This window comes from Biomphalaria glabrata, chromosome 3 (assembly GCF_947242115.1).
Source record: "Biomphalaria glabrata chromosome 3, xgBioGlab47.1, whole genome shotgun sequence".
In the NCBI taxonomy this organism is placed as follows: Eukaryota; Metazoa; Mollusca; class Gastropoda; family Planorbidae; genus Biomphalaria; species Biomphalaria glabrata.
In genome coordinates this window covers 42406941-42420263 of record NC_074713.1, presented here as the reverse complement: position 1 = coordinate 42420263, position 13323 = coordinate 42406941, and the positions used below count along the sequence as shown (strand labels likewise).

Sequence of the window (13323 nt, the reverse complement as noted above, 5' to 3'; positions counted from 1 at the left end):
TAATGGATACCTGACAATCATTGAGGAAAGTTAATGTCACGTGACACTTTATAGATCGCAAGATAAGAAATGGGCACTTTGTTTTCTTGTAAGACAATCTTAATAACCACCAAATTTTATTTTCATTTTTTCGGTGATAAATCTAATTTAAATCACAGCATTCATAGTTATAGAACACGCGCTACGGTTGAAATACTTGGAAATAAAAATATTTTTTTACCATGTATCACTTTTTACATAAAAGAAAGGCCCGCAATGTTCCCCTTCCCTAACACAATGTTATTATTTGGTTCTCAAATTCTATCAGACCCCTTTTTTTTTGGCTCTTTCATCCTCGAATTGACCGGCCCTGTCGTACAGGCCTGTCACGTGACTGTCGCTGCCTGGTTTTAGTTGTAGGCGTGACGACGTGCATGTGTCCGTGTGTTGTAGGTATTGTTCCTTAAGTAGATACTTTCTGATACGCACTATATTTGCAGGTGCGTGAGTACAAGCGTACTGAACTCTTCAAGCACAAACGTTCCGAATTATTAATAAACGCTCTTGTAGCAGACGATAATTTTATTACATATAGAATATGAATCACAAAAGTTACTGGCGACTTCAGCCGTCACAAAATATAAACCAATAAATACTGGCTGCTCATGCCATGTGGAATAAGTAATCACATCAATGAAATGTTCACAATATAAGTCCGAAGAAATCTCTCAAGTTAACATTAGATCAAATTCATTAAGGTACATATTACAGACAGAGAAAATCTTACATCCACTCTCTGCTGGAGTTCTTCACTAACTGCTTAACATTGACCCTTATTTTAGAGTCCTTTAACTTATTCACATATCCTCGTGCTTGCCCGCACGGAATATTACAATAGGTGACTGAGTGTCACTTCATGTCACAGAGGTTCTAAAACTGGACTGTGACAGTGACTTCTATTGATCTCGATTATATAAACTTGCAACAAACATACGCAATCACACTTTTCAACGAGCACACCTTGATCTAGATCTAGAGGAAAATGTTTTGAGATACAAACCCGCATCAAAGAAATACGCTGACATTGTCTTTATTAAATCAGTGAACTATTTATAGAAATATAGAAACTGAAAAACACAAATCTGCCAGGAGGCAAACAAGAAACACGAACACCATTTCATTTCCAAATGTGAAACGTAGAGGGAAAAACCAAGAAACAAAGTTCCAAGAATGTAGGAAATAAATTTAAAAAACAGCTGACATTAGTTTTTATGATCTCTTTATTTGTATATCATAAATATTTATTTCTAATAATCTTTCTTAATATTTTCCCGCTAGGGTTCTTGGGAATCTCATCTATAAATAGAACTCCAGCTCGTAATCTTTTAATGTGCGAGACTCGATCTAAAGAGAAAAAAAAAGTTTAGAACAAGTATAATAACTCAAACGCTTGAAAAAAAAAATTACCAATACACTGCACATTAAAACACAAAACTAAAGACAAAATTTTGAGAATACAAAAAAGTTTCTGTTCTTATTTGAGATTTGCTGATATCTATGAGATGTTCACACTAAAGGTTACTTGCATCAATCTGTCCTCGGCTGATATCTATTACATGTTCACACTAAAGGTTACTTGCATCAATCTGCCCTCTGCTGATATCTATGACATGTTCACACTAAAGGTTACTTGCATCAATCTGTCCTCTGCTGATATCTATGAGATGTTCATACTAAAGGTTACTTGCATCAATCTGTCCTCTGCTGATATCTATGACATGTTCACACTAAAGGTTAGTTGCATCAAACTGTCCTCTGCTGATATCTATGAGATGTTCACACTAAAGGTTACTTGCATAAATCTGTCCTCTGCTGATATCTATGACATGTTCACACTAAAGGTTAGTTGCATCAATCTGCCCTCTGCTGATATCTATGAGATGTTCACACTAAAGGTTACTTGCATCAATCTGTCCTCTGCTGATATCTATGACATGTTCACACTAAAGGTTACTTGCATCAATCTGCCCTCGGCTGATATCTATGAGATGTTCACACTAGAGGTTACTTGCATCAATCTGTCCTCTGCTGACAGTTCATTTTTTTTTAAATTTGATTCTACTTAAATGTTCACACCAATTATTTTATGGTTTTTGAAAAATACATTTTTTATTAATACGTCTCTACAGTGTTATACCGGCAACCAAAAACAAAAAGCTTTGTACTGATGGATTGGCCTCCAATTTATGAAAAAGTTCCAACCCACAATGTACAGATTCACCCACGTAATGAATTTTCATGGTATTTACCTTCAACATATTTCAGAAGTTCCTGTTCGTTGACCTTTGACCCTGGTTTCTTGACAACAAAAGCTTTGGGTAACTCTCCACATTCTAAGTCGGGTACTCCCAACACGGCCACATCCTGGACATCTGGATGACCCAACAGCAAGGCTTCAAGCTCAGCTGGGGGAACCTGGATGAAAATCGTAATTAATCAATAACACAAAAAATGCATTGAAAATTCTCGGCGCCTAGTTGAAATGATATTTGCTCTCAAGTACTAAGTAGTTTCATTATTTATTATAGATTTATTATTGTTGGTCTAAAGCTATTACACATTGAATTCTATGACTGATCCAAACTAGTTGATACAATTACACTTAATGTAATCTATGTCGTTGTTGTTGTTGTTTTTTTAAGAATTTTGTTTTACATTGTTAATATTGATTCTAAATCTAGAATTGAAAGTGAATCCAAAGAACAGTGTCAAGTAAACATACAAAATGAAATCTTAGATCTTAGATGAATGTCCACATCACTCGTCAATGTTTTGTTTCTTTTTATTTCTCTTACATTTAATGATTCTGATACCTCGTTGGACGTAGTCTTGATATTTAACTAAATACTTTGACATAATACCGATGAAATAAATCGGAAAGTAAATTTTATAAATCGTATAACATCAAATGACTTACTTGAAAGCCTTTATATTTGATGATATCTTTAATTCTGTCTTGTATGTAGATCAAACCACTCTCAGAGACATAGCCAACATCACCTAAATGTAATATGAACAAAAAAATTGATTTGACTCATTTAAATTTAAGCAGAGCCTCTAACCGTTGTAACATTATAAGCATGAGACTGATTTGATAAAGCCAAATGCAGAGATTTCTCGGTCAGTGAACTACCTGTATGAATCCAGCCATTCGGTTCAATCATCTCATCAGTCGCCTGTTTATTCTTATAATAACCTTTCATGACCTGAGGACCTTTCACACAGAACTCGCCAACTCCACCAGGTGGCAGTGTTTTATTTTCTGTGCTCACAAACTGGTTAGAAAGAGTGTAAAGAGAAACCATGAGCTTAGCAGAAGTGTCACTTAGTGGCCTATACCATGTGGCTAACAAGATAGATTCAGTTCCAATCCCCATGTAAACCAATTTTTTAAAAATAGATTTGAACCAAGCTATGATTGCTGGGCACCCAAAAGGCAGCGAGGAAACTTCCTCCCAGATACCCCCTCCCAACTCAGGCTGACAAGAGATTGGACCAGGCCCTCACATCATGACAAACCACGATATGTGCTAAAGCAATGACAATAAGAAGAATGGGGAAAACTCTAGTTTGACAGTTATAATTTTTCAAGTAAAAATTTGGCTAGAGAACTAGATCTAGGTCTAGATCAACCATCAGTTTTGAATGGGTTATCGCGTTCTTGAAACGACTAAAAGCGTTAGGGAATTTCCGAATGTAAATCATTATTGATTCAAGAGTTTTAAAAAATCGTCTTCTATGTCTAGATCTAAAAGCCTATCATTGGAATAGTATAAAGTTGAGTAGATCTATACAATCACTTAACCAGGGCTCTTTCTCGGGTGAGGGAGAGGAGAGGGCGGGGTAAAAAATGTTCCATTGTTTTGAATCAAAAATTAATAACTTATTAAGAGAAACACAATCGCTCTATAAGTTGTATATAGGAGGACATTGTCTTTTTAATTAAAACAGTCATTGTTCATGTTTTTCTTGTTCTCACCATGTATAGTCTATAAGTTTGCAATGAGGTGATCAGAGAAAAAAAGATGAAGACTTCAGCAGCATTGACCATTTCGTTTTTATAAAACATAATAAGAAGCGTTTACCTTTCCAAGCGTGTTCACGACCATGTAGCCAACAGAACCAATGGTGCTTGTCACATCCAAGGTCGGAGAAATGGTTTCAGTGGAGCCAAACCCTTTCATTACAATAATCCATTTAGTTATAGAAATAGAAATGGGAGATTATTACTAGTATAAGTTTAAAGGGTGCATGGTTATGAGGGTACTGTAATAATTTGCAGAGTTATTGTTCTTAGGCTCTAAGTTGCTCTGCAAGGACTTCTCAAGTGTAGATTGTATCTAAATTGCTGAACCCTAGTGTTAAGTACGAGCTATGGTCGGCGAAATACTATTTACTTTGCTCCTCCTTCTTACACTCACAAACATTCTCTCTCCCTCCCTCTATGCATCGCTCCCTTGTTCTCTCTCTCTCTCTCTCTTCCTCTGTCTTTACGGAACATGGTTTCTGCTTCTAATGCCCTATTAACACTGGTTAATTCAGCCGAATGATAACAGTTTGTGTATATAGAAGAAATAGTAGCTGGCATTAGTGTGGATATAAACTACAAATTATTAACACAAATAGAACGTACAACTTATATGATTTCTCATTGGCATATATATTATAACTATAGCACAATATTATTTTAGTGATTACACTTGTAATATGTAACATTAACATTTATTTTACAGTTCTCTAAAAATCCTGCACCAATTCTATTATCTACATTGATTGATTTTAAACACATCATTTCTGTTTTATTTACCCAGACCGACTTTTAACGCATTATTTCAGTTACCTACCTTAATTGATTGTAAGCACATTATTTCAATCTACCTTGATTGATTTTGAGGCCATGGTCGAGTCTCTTTAAAAACTCTGCAGTCAGCTCTGGACCCAGCGGTGCAGCGCCACAAAAAATTCTCTGGACGGATCTCAAATTGTATTGACTGACAAGTGGATGTTTGGCAAGGAAGACTACAAGTGGAGGTACCAGGTGAGCCAGTGTAATCTAGTGAATAGAGACATGGGTCTTACTCTAAATACACTTATTGAACTAAGTCTGTCACACAAAATTGAACATTGTTTACTCTCAAGGGTGTTCATGAGCGTAGTCCTGATTTATCTTTCCCAAAGTCATAGTGTACCTGTTTGTCTTGCAGACATTTGAGAAATGTCTCAGGCTCAAACTTTGGAAGGTAGACAACTGAGCTACCACCTAGAAGAACAGAAAACTGAACAACAATCATTCCGAAGAGATGAAACAAGGGCAGTAATCCAAGCACACGATCCTCTGGGCTAGTGGGCAGACTTGAGCTGTTGAAATAACGTTGTGAATGAAAACCTTTGATATTTTATTGTTCAAGGTCAACTGGAAGCAATGACAAAGTTGGATTTGTATTCCAATGAAATATAAAATATACTTGGAAACAAACATTATACTTCGTAAATTAAAGTAGTGATATAACATTGATGAATACATAGTAAGACAACACCGGATGCTACAGTAAGATTACTGTGAAATTGTTCGAATTTAAAACTCATAGTTGTATTGGAAGAAGATTAAAAAAAAAGAAATTTCTCTTCTAGTTATTCAATGTGTCATTTGGAAACTTGATTAAAAGAAACCAAAGAACAATCAATAACAAACTTAAAATGCCTTGCAGTCCACGAGGGAAAAATAAAGAAGCCAAAAAGAACATATTGACTATATCAGCATGAATGAAGATGCGGGAAAAGAAATGAATTTTCAGACACATGGTTGATACATTGAACGCTGATGTTTCAAGTTCATTCAGAAACCCAGTATAGTTTGGAAATACAAAAAAAACTTACTATAGCTGGACTAATGTGATCTTGTCACCTTACAACTTAAAACAAAATTACAGCAGTATGTTATTGTGTACATTGGAATATTTCATCTTTACAAACTGAAGCAGATGACTTAAAACTTCCAAGTGGGGTGCCATTAACTACCCAAGAAATTATGGGATAGAAATAGGAAGACAAGAATGTTGAAATGTTATGGTTTCGAAAAGGACACACTAGTTCAGATTTTTGGAAACGGAGGATTCCATCTCCCGTCACCTCAACTTGGCACCTCTGTGGAAACGTCTTGATGTGGAACTAATGTAGACTAAGAACTAAGGAGTTAATAAGGTCACTTCCGGGCTAACTTGGCTGAGCGAGCTCTTGTTGTTGTTATTTTTAAATCTCACTCGGGTGGGAATGGAACAAACAGCCCAGTAGCCCAGTCCAAAACGTTCGCAACGTCGTTCCACAATGGGTGTCATCATAAACACTGGACAGCTAAATTGGCGACCCTTGCACTGTTTTGTGGCGGTTACCGTATAGGAATGTGAGGTAAATTCCCCGTGGTTAGCGCTGTCCTCGGCTGCTTAGAGCGAGTGGACCGAATCTGCTCTCTCCTACTGTTAGGAACCCTCAAACTGGACTAGGGGTGAAGAGCCTCCGTTCCATGACTGTTCACTAGATAGAAAACTTTCCAGCGATCAATCGGCATTATGGCGCCTTCGGTGTCGATTCCCTACAGGACTTTTTTAAAAGGTTTTCGGAAAGTTGATAATGCCAATATTTATAAGATTGAACTAACGAAATAATTTTAGATTGATTAAGTATTGATTTAATAGTATACTATTTATAAAGAATCATATTAGTATTTCTTTACGAGGAATATGTTTCAATCTTTTTCTCTTGATTAGCACAATATAAAAGCATGTTTATGAATGAAAACAATGGAACAAGAGAGTTGGTGGAGACTCCTGTACGTAATCAATTATGTGTTTAAAGAAAGGAATGCACTACTGCATTGCACGAGATTATTGTGAAAACAAACTATTAACTGTAACTTGTTCAAGTACGTAGCACAGTCTGTACACCGGATACACCAAAAACAGGTTGCTATTTATAGTTCTATGAGGTAGAATGGAAATCTCCAATACAATCACAGGTGTGACAAATAATGCTTCCCAAAACGATACGCATGCGCAGTTCTAAAATAGGAAAAAAACAAACTCACGCAATCTGTAGACAGTTGGCCATGCAGTTATAATGTGTTAACATAACACCTTTAGGTAATCCAGTTGTACCGCTAGAGTAAGGTAAAATAAAAACATCCTCCACTGGATTAATATCCACGTCTGGAAACATTCGACCATCGTCATCCAGTAAATATTGGAACGGCCGAAATCCTTGAAATCCTTCCGCTGAGCCAAACACAAAGAGATCCTGTGGATACAGAAGTCAGCTGTGAGATCAACTTCACTACAGAGCGTCGTTTGTTCAATTTCAGCATTTGATCTTAACTCTGACAGACAGTTCCTAAACCAAAGAGCGTGCAAGCCCATGCCAGAGCTCAACACCCAAACGCCTACCAACAAAGCTCTTCAGCAGTCGAGCCTGCAGGTTCAGGTTAGAGTTGGAGGCTCCCTCATTTTTCTCCATTTTGGAAAACTTACTCCACGTCCATAGTGACACCACGTGTGGCGGGGAATTTCCCCCAGGAATTTGTCAATATACTTCATACATTGTTTTCTCTAAAGGTTTTTTTTTTTAATGTATTTCAGCATGCAAAGTTAACTCTGTAAAAGTACAATAACAGTCAATAGATTGACTGTCGTTACTAAATGTTTTGTATATTTATGTCGCAAGAATACCGGAACTCCTGGATGTCCATATAGTGAACTTCAAATTTCAAACATCTTATCAACACTAATATTGTAACTCTTCATCTTAAACCAAATTGTTGAAAAGTGTTGTTGTTGTTTTTTTTCAATATTTAAAAAAAAAACTAATTGTAAAGTTATCTGTACATGTTTAACAGAAGTTCATCTTACTTTCACTAGACTGTCTCTACATTTCACCACGGTCGAAACTAGGGAAGCAGAGCTGGGTGTCGTAAACACAGCTTTAGAACCGCTATGAAGTAACTGGCGACGTAATTCGTCTGAAAAGAACGCAAATTGTGAATGAAGCATGATTTCTTTAGGACAGTGATGCCCAAATTACGGCCGCGGGCCACATCCGGCCCGCGACGTGGTTCTATTCGGCCCGCCGAAACTTCAGAACAAAGTATAGACCCCCCCCCCCTTTTCATAAAATAAGGGGTTTAGGGCCCTCACTATTAACCTTTAACACATGTGCATTTCTGTAATGGGACCTGAATGTAGAATCTACCAGGAGAAGTGAACGGATCTTTACTTTTTTGTGTGGAACATGATAATTAGCCAACATATTTAATTTGTAAAGAAAGTGTGGTTGTTGTTTTTTTTTAAACACATATAAAGGCCTTAGAAAACAAATATGACGGCATTTTTTTTTTTATTTGAGCCGCAAATAAAAGATTGTTAAACTACGCCTAGAGATTGAAGGATTGATGAGAATATTTACAAAAAAGCTAGCTACAATGTTTCTCACATTTTAAATAGAGAAATGAAAACCACTTTCCGAAGTGTAAAAAAAAAAAGATAATTTTCCAATGTTTCAGGTCGATTTCATGTCATTGTTAAACCTTGTCAGTCATGTGGCCCGCTACACGTGTGTTGGAAATGAAAATGGCCCGCAGGTCGAATTAGGTTGGGCATCACTGCTTTAGGAGGTTTACTTCGCCTGAAAATTAATGATATCAACCTATTTACCTTCTTTATAGGAAGGGTTGACAGCACTGAACCACACGCCAGTGGCGGCACAGGCCAACATCAGAACAGGGTAGTGGACATGGTTTGGAGAGTACACAGAGATAACGTCCCCTTTACGGTAGCCTAAACGATGCAGGCCACTAGCCACTTTAATGGCCTTTTCTTTGAGTTGGGCAAAAGTATAGGTCTGTCCGCTTAAGAAATCTTCCTGTAAACCAGAGAGTCAAACTATTAACGAAAAGGTCCTTATGATAAAGAGCTAGATATACTAAACTTGTATTTCTGGGGGGGGGTTGCATCTTGACTAAAGACACAAGGTTGAATTAGCAGGTAAGCTTCACACATATATTTATAAAAGATTTATTCTCCAATATAAAATGTCTAATTAGGCGTGACGTATAATGACAATATATGACCCTATTAAAACCCAGATTTGAGAGAAAATACTTGTGCTAAAAGTGGTGTGACACTACTTACCACAGCCACCAGATTCTTGTACTGGTCACACTTCTCAAACAGGAACTGGTGAAATGTGACATTGGTAGGTATGTTGATGTCCGGCAAGTGACTGCGGACTACGTTGTCCGGACCTATGAGTGATGAGGTGGATATCCATTTCGAACGGACCCAACAGGATGGTGATGTGCTTGGAGACCTTGACTTGAGTGTCACCGGAAGCTCCTTTTGCAGAAATAATTTAATCACAACTAATCGAAACGGTCGGTTCATGACCAATAGACAAAATCTGAAGAAAAAAAATGTTTTCGAAAGCTCTTAGTCATATTGAAGCATTTGAGTAAAATATATGAATAATGTAACACTGCACTGTTGGGCTGTAGTTCTTCAAATATAATGTTACGAATCTCACTATCCAGGCTCTCTGTAAACTGCACCATACACCACCAACTTAAAGAACTTGACAACTCAGGGCTCCAAAGTAACGTAACACTTTAATAGTTGAATAAATAACAGCCAATACTGTACAATTGGCAATACGTACATTTTACAAATATCTCTCCGATAACACCGTTCCGCAGTATCAACTCTTGCACTGGCCTCTCCGTCTCGTTCCGGGCTTGCACTGGGTTCAACAGTTCAGGACTGACTTCACACACTAGGCTCGTTGTGTCGGACTCGATCGCAGACCAAGATCAAGACGCCAGCCGTCTCAATTGTACTTGACAGTACTCCGCACTGAACCGTCGTAATGCTCCGTACAGAACCACACCGCTGAACTGTGCTGTAGTCGACCAGACTGTAGTGAACCGGGCTCTGAACCCCTGCCGTGAACCCGCTTTCTGAACCGTCTTGACTGCGTCACCTCCGCTCTTATATAGGGTCCATACTGGCCTTCTCAAACCGGACAGAACGCCGCTCGACGTTTCTAGGTGGTCAGATGACTACAACTCTCGTGACGCCCCTGAGCTCTGTTCACGTCGGCGATCCTTCCCGAGCTCTCTTGTTGACACTCGTCTCGGCCGATCGTCGTAACTCGTTACGGTTGACCGCTCGTCTAGCGCTGGCCTGGGGCGATTTGCGTCGGCTGACTACACACACACCACTACCCCCATCTGTGCCACCACCAGGTTTATAACACTGCCCCCTCCTTAGATCTGTCCGTCCCGGACAGAATCAACATCATGACATTGGCTGTAAAGTTTCATCGCTGCAGGCGGGGGTCGATCGGTGGCAGTTGGCGTGCCTCTTGAGCTTGATGGAGCCATCCATGTTGCAGTCTGCTTCCTTCTTCTCCCCCAGTTGGCCTTCAACTGTTTGCCTCGCCGTCGTGCTTTCATCGCCACCCATGTTGAATTTAGTAAACGTTTTCTTCTTTTCCTCCAGTTAGCCTTCATCTGGTTGTATCGACCTCGTGATCTCATGGTCATCCATATTGCACTCAGCAAAAGTCGCCTTCTTCTTCTTCTCCGCCAGTTGGTCTTCGTGTGGTTGCAGTGATATCGAGATTGCATCGTCATCCATCTTGCATTCAACAAAAGTAGTCTTCTTCTTCTCCACCAGTTGGTCTTCATGTGGTTGCAGTGATGTCGTGGTCGCGTCGCTCTCTTGTCGTTCGGTATTGAGTGCAGCCGTTTGGCACATGGAGAGGTATAGGATGTAAGGGCTGGGGATACCAAGATTGTTGGTAAAAGAGGTGGCTTCATAGGGCTTTGCGAAGAAGGACTGAGATGGGCTTCAAATCCACAGGACAGGGAATTGTGGAATAGGTCATCATCTTCAGCCTTGTCTGGAGGGCATGCTCGTGGGGCAGGTTTGCAACACTCCTCGTGCAAAGGTCCCTCGTCTTCGGCTTCAGGCTCCATTCGGCTTTCCTCACCACCATCAGGACCTCTCTCTCTCGTCTCAGTATCGGGCCCATCACTTGGTTTCAGACCTTGTCGATGACTTTCGTCTTTCAAATGTCCATCAATGTCAACGTCAGACTGCCTTGGATTCTCTTTACCACCATCAGGACTTTCCTCTCCAGTCTTGGCAGCTGGACCAACGTCTGTTAGGTTCGGACCTGGCTGGTATCTCTCGACTTGCATATGTCTCTCAACGGCTTCGTCAGGTTTCAATGGGTCCTCATTATCACCACCAGGGCTTCTCTCGCTGAGCTTAGCATCTGGACGAACTTCTCTAGGGTCCAAGCCTCGCTGGTAGCTTTCATCATGTAAACCTCCCTCAGCAACAGGCTTGTAGGCAGAATCAGCGTTCTCTTGATCTGTTTTGCTGTTTGAGGTGCTCATATCAGGTAAAGCTTCAGCACAATATTCGTTCGAACTATGGGCAGCTTCCATTGCCTCTTCATCTGTCTCTTTCGGCTCCACAGGTCTGTACTCCCTGTTTTCAGATTGACAGGCAGCACCACATTCATCAGCATTGCCGTTGTCACTGCATATTTCTTCAAAGCTTTGTTCATTGTTTAACGATGGCGCAGCTCCTTTATCTTTCATGTCTCCTTGGTCGTACGGGGTTTCTTCCAACACGTCCATCGTCTTCACCATGGGGCTCGTGATTTCCTTCACCGAAATATACATCTTTTCAAGCTTGGTACAGGTCTCTTCGTTGGACTTCTTCCATGTCGTATTCATAGCCCGCAACTCTTCCTTCCATTCATCTAGCTGTTTGTGCAAGAGCTCTCCTAAAGTTGGTTTAATTTCAAACAGATATGTCTCCGGATCTTCCCCTTCTTCCACAATGTCTTCTCGGAGGCGTGCTTGTAAGGTTTCCTTCTTTCCGCCGTTCTTCAGCCCTCGTTCACGCAGTTCTCGCCTCAGTTCTATAAATTCAAGTTCGTACAGCAGTTTCAGACGAGCCATAATAGATCCGATCCAATCCGATTCCGATCCGATCCCACTTCTGACACCAGTGTTACGAATCTCACTATCCAGGCTCTCTGCAAACTGCACCATACACCACCAACTTAAAGAACTTGACAACTCAGGGCTCCAAAGTAACGTAACACTTTAATAGTTGAATAAATAACAGCCAATACTGTACAATTGGCAATACGTACACTGTACAAATATCTCTCCGATAACACCGTTCCGCAGTATCAACTCTTGCACTGGCCTCTCCGTCTCGTTCCGGGCTTGCACTGGGTTCAACAGTTCAGGACTGACTTCACACACTAGGCTCGTTGTGTCGGACTCGATCGCAGACCAAGATCAAGACGCCATTCGTCTCAACTGTACTTGATAATACTCCGCACTGAACCGTCGTAATGCTCCGTACAGAACCACACCGCTGAACTGTGCTGTAGTCGACCAGACTGTAGTGAACCGGGCTCTGAACCCCTGCCGTGAACCCGCTTTCTGAACCGTCTTGACTGCGTCACCTCCGCTCTTATACATGGTCCATACTGGCCTTCTCGAACCGGACAGAACGCCGCTCGACGTTTCTAGGTGGTCAGATGACTACAACTCTCGTGACGCCCCTGAGCTCTGTTCACGTCGGCGATCCTTCCCGAACTCTCTTGTTGACACTCGTCTCGGCCGATCGTCGTAACTCGTCACGGTTGACCGCTCGTCTAGCGCTGGCCTGGGGCGATTTGCGTCGGCTGACTACACACACACCACTACCCCCATCTGTGCCACCACCAGGTTTATAACAATAATATAACGGAATACAATATATTGATATTACTAACGTTAAATCAGGCTGTCTAACCCTAAACCTTTCTCTTAACGGAATGTCTAAATTATTATTATCTCCCCTATTATACCTAAATTTATCTTCCGGAAGGTCCTTATCTTATCTTATATAATACAGACGTTACTTCAAAAAAGAAGATGATTACGTCCTACGCGTCATGCATTTAGTCATGCATATTAACCAATGACTTAAATTCTGCCAAGTCACTGGTTTTCCTGGCTAGCTCAGGCAACCCATTCCATGCTCTAATAGCACTAGGGAAGAAGGAGTATTTGTACAAATTTGTCCTAGCATATGGGACGAGGAATGTGCCTTTATCTTTGTGTCTTTCAGAGTATTTTATTAAATTTTGTTTTTGTATTTGAAGATTATGGTTCAGTGTTTTATGTATGATTGCTACTTTACTTTTGAGCCTTCTGTCCTGAAGGCT

At 40.1% G+C, this 13323-nt stretch overlaps 1 protein-coding gene across 1 annotated transcript; it reads right to left on the bottom strand.

Annotated features, from left to right (window-relative positions):
• Nucleotides 1–1241: 1241 nt before the first annotated feature.
• On the bottom strand, nt 1242–12982 carry LOC106069292 (uncharacterized). Its single transcript, XM_056025176.1, has 12 exons — nt 12964–12982; nt 9216–9483; nt 8739–8946; nt 7938–8047; nt 7121–7329; nt 5229–5397; nt 4918–5092; nt 4125–4216; nt 3173–3314; nt 2957–3039; nt 2289–2454; nt 1242–1383 (listed from the first exon to the last, which is right to left on the bottom strand). Exons 2-12 carry the CDS (start codon nt 9465–9467, stop codon nt 1271–1273), a joined length of 1719 nt encoding a protein of 572 aa, XP_055881151.1. The 5' UTR covers nt 9468–9483; nt 12964–12982; the 3' UTR covers nt 1242–1270.
• Between the last annotated feature and the right edge of the window lie 341 nt (nt 12983–13323).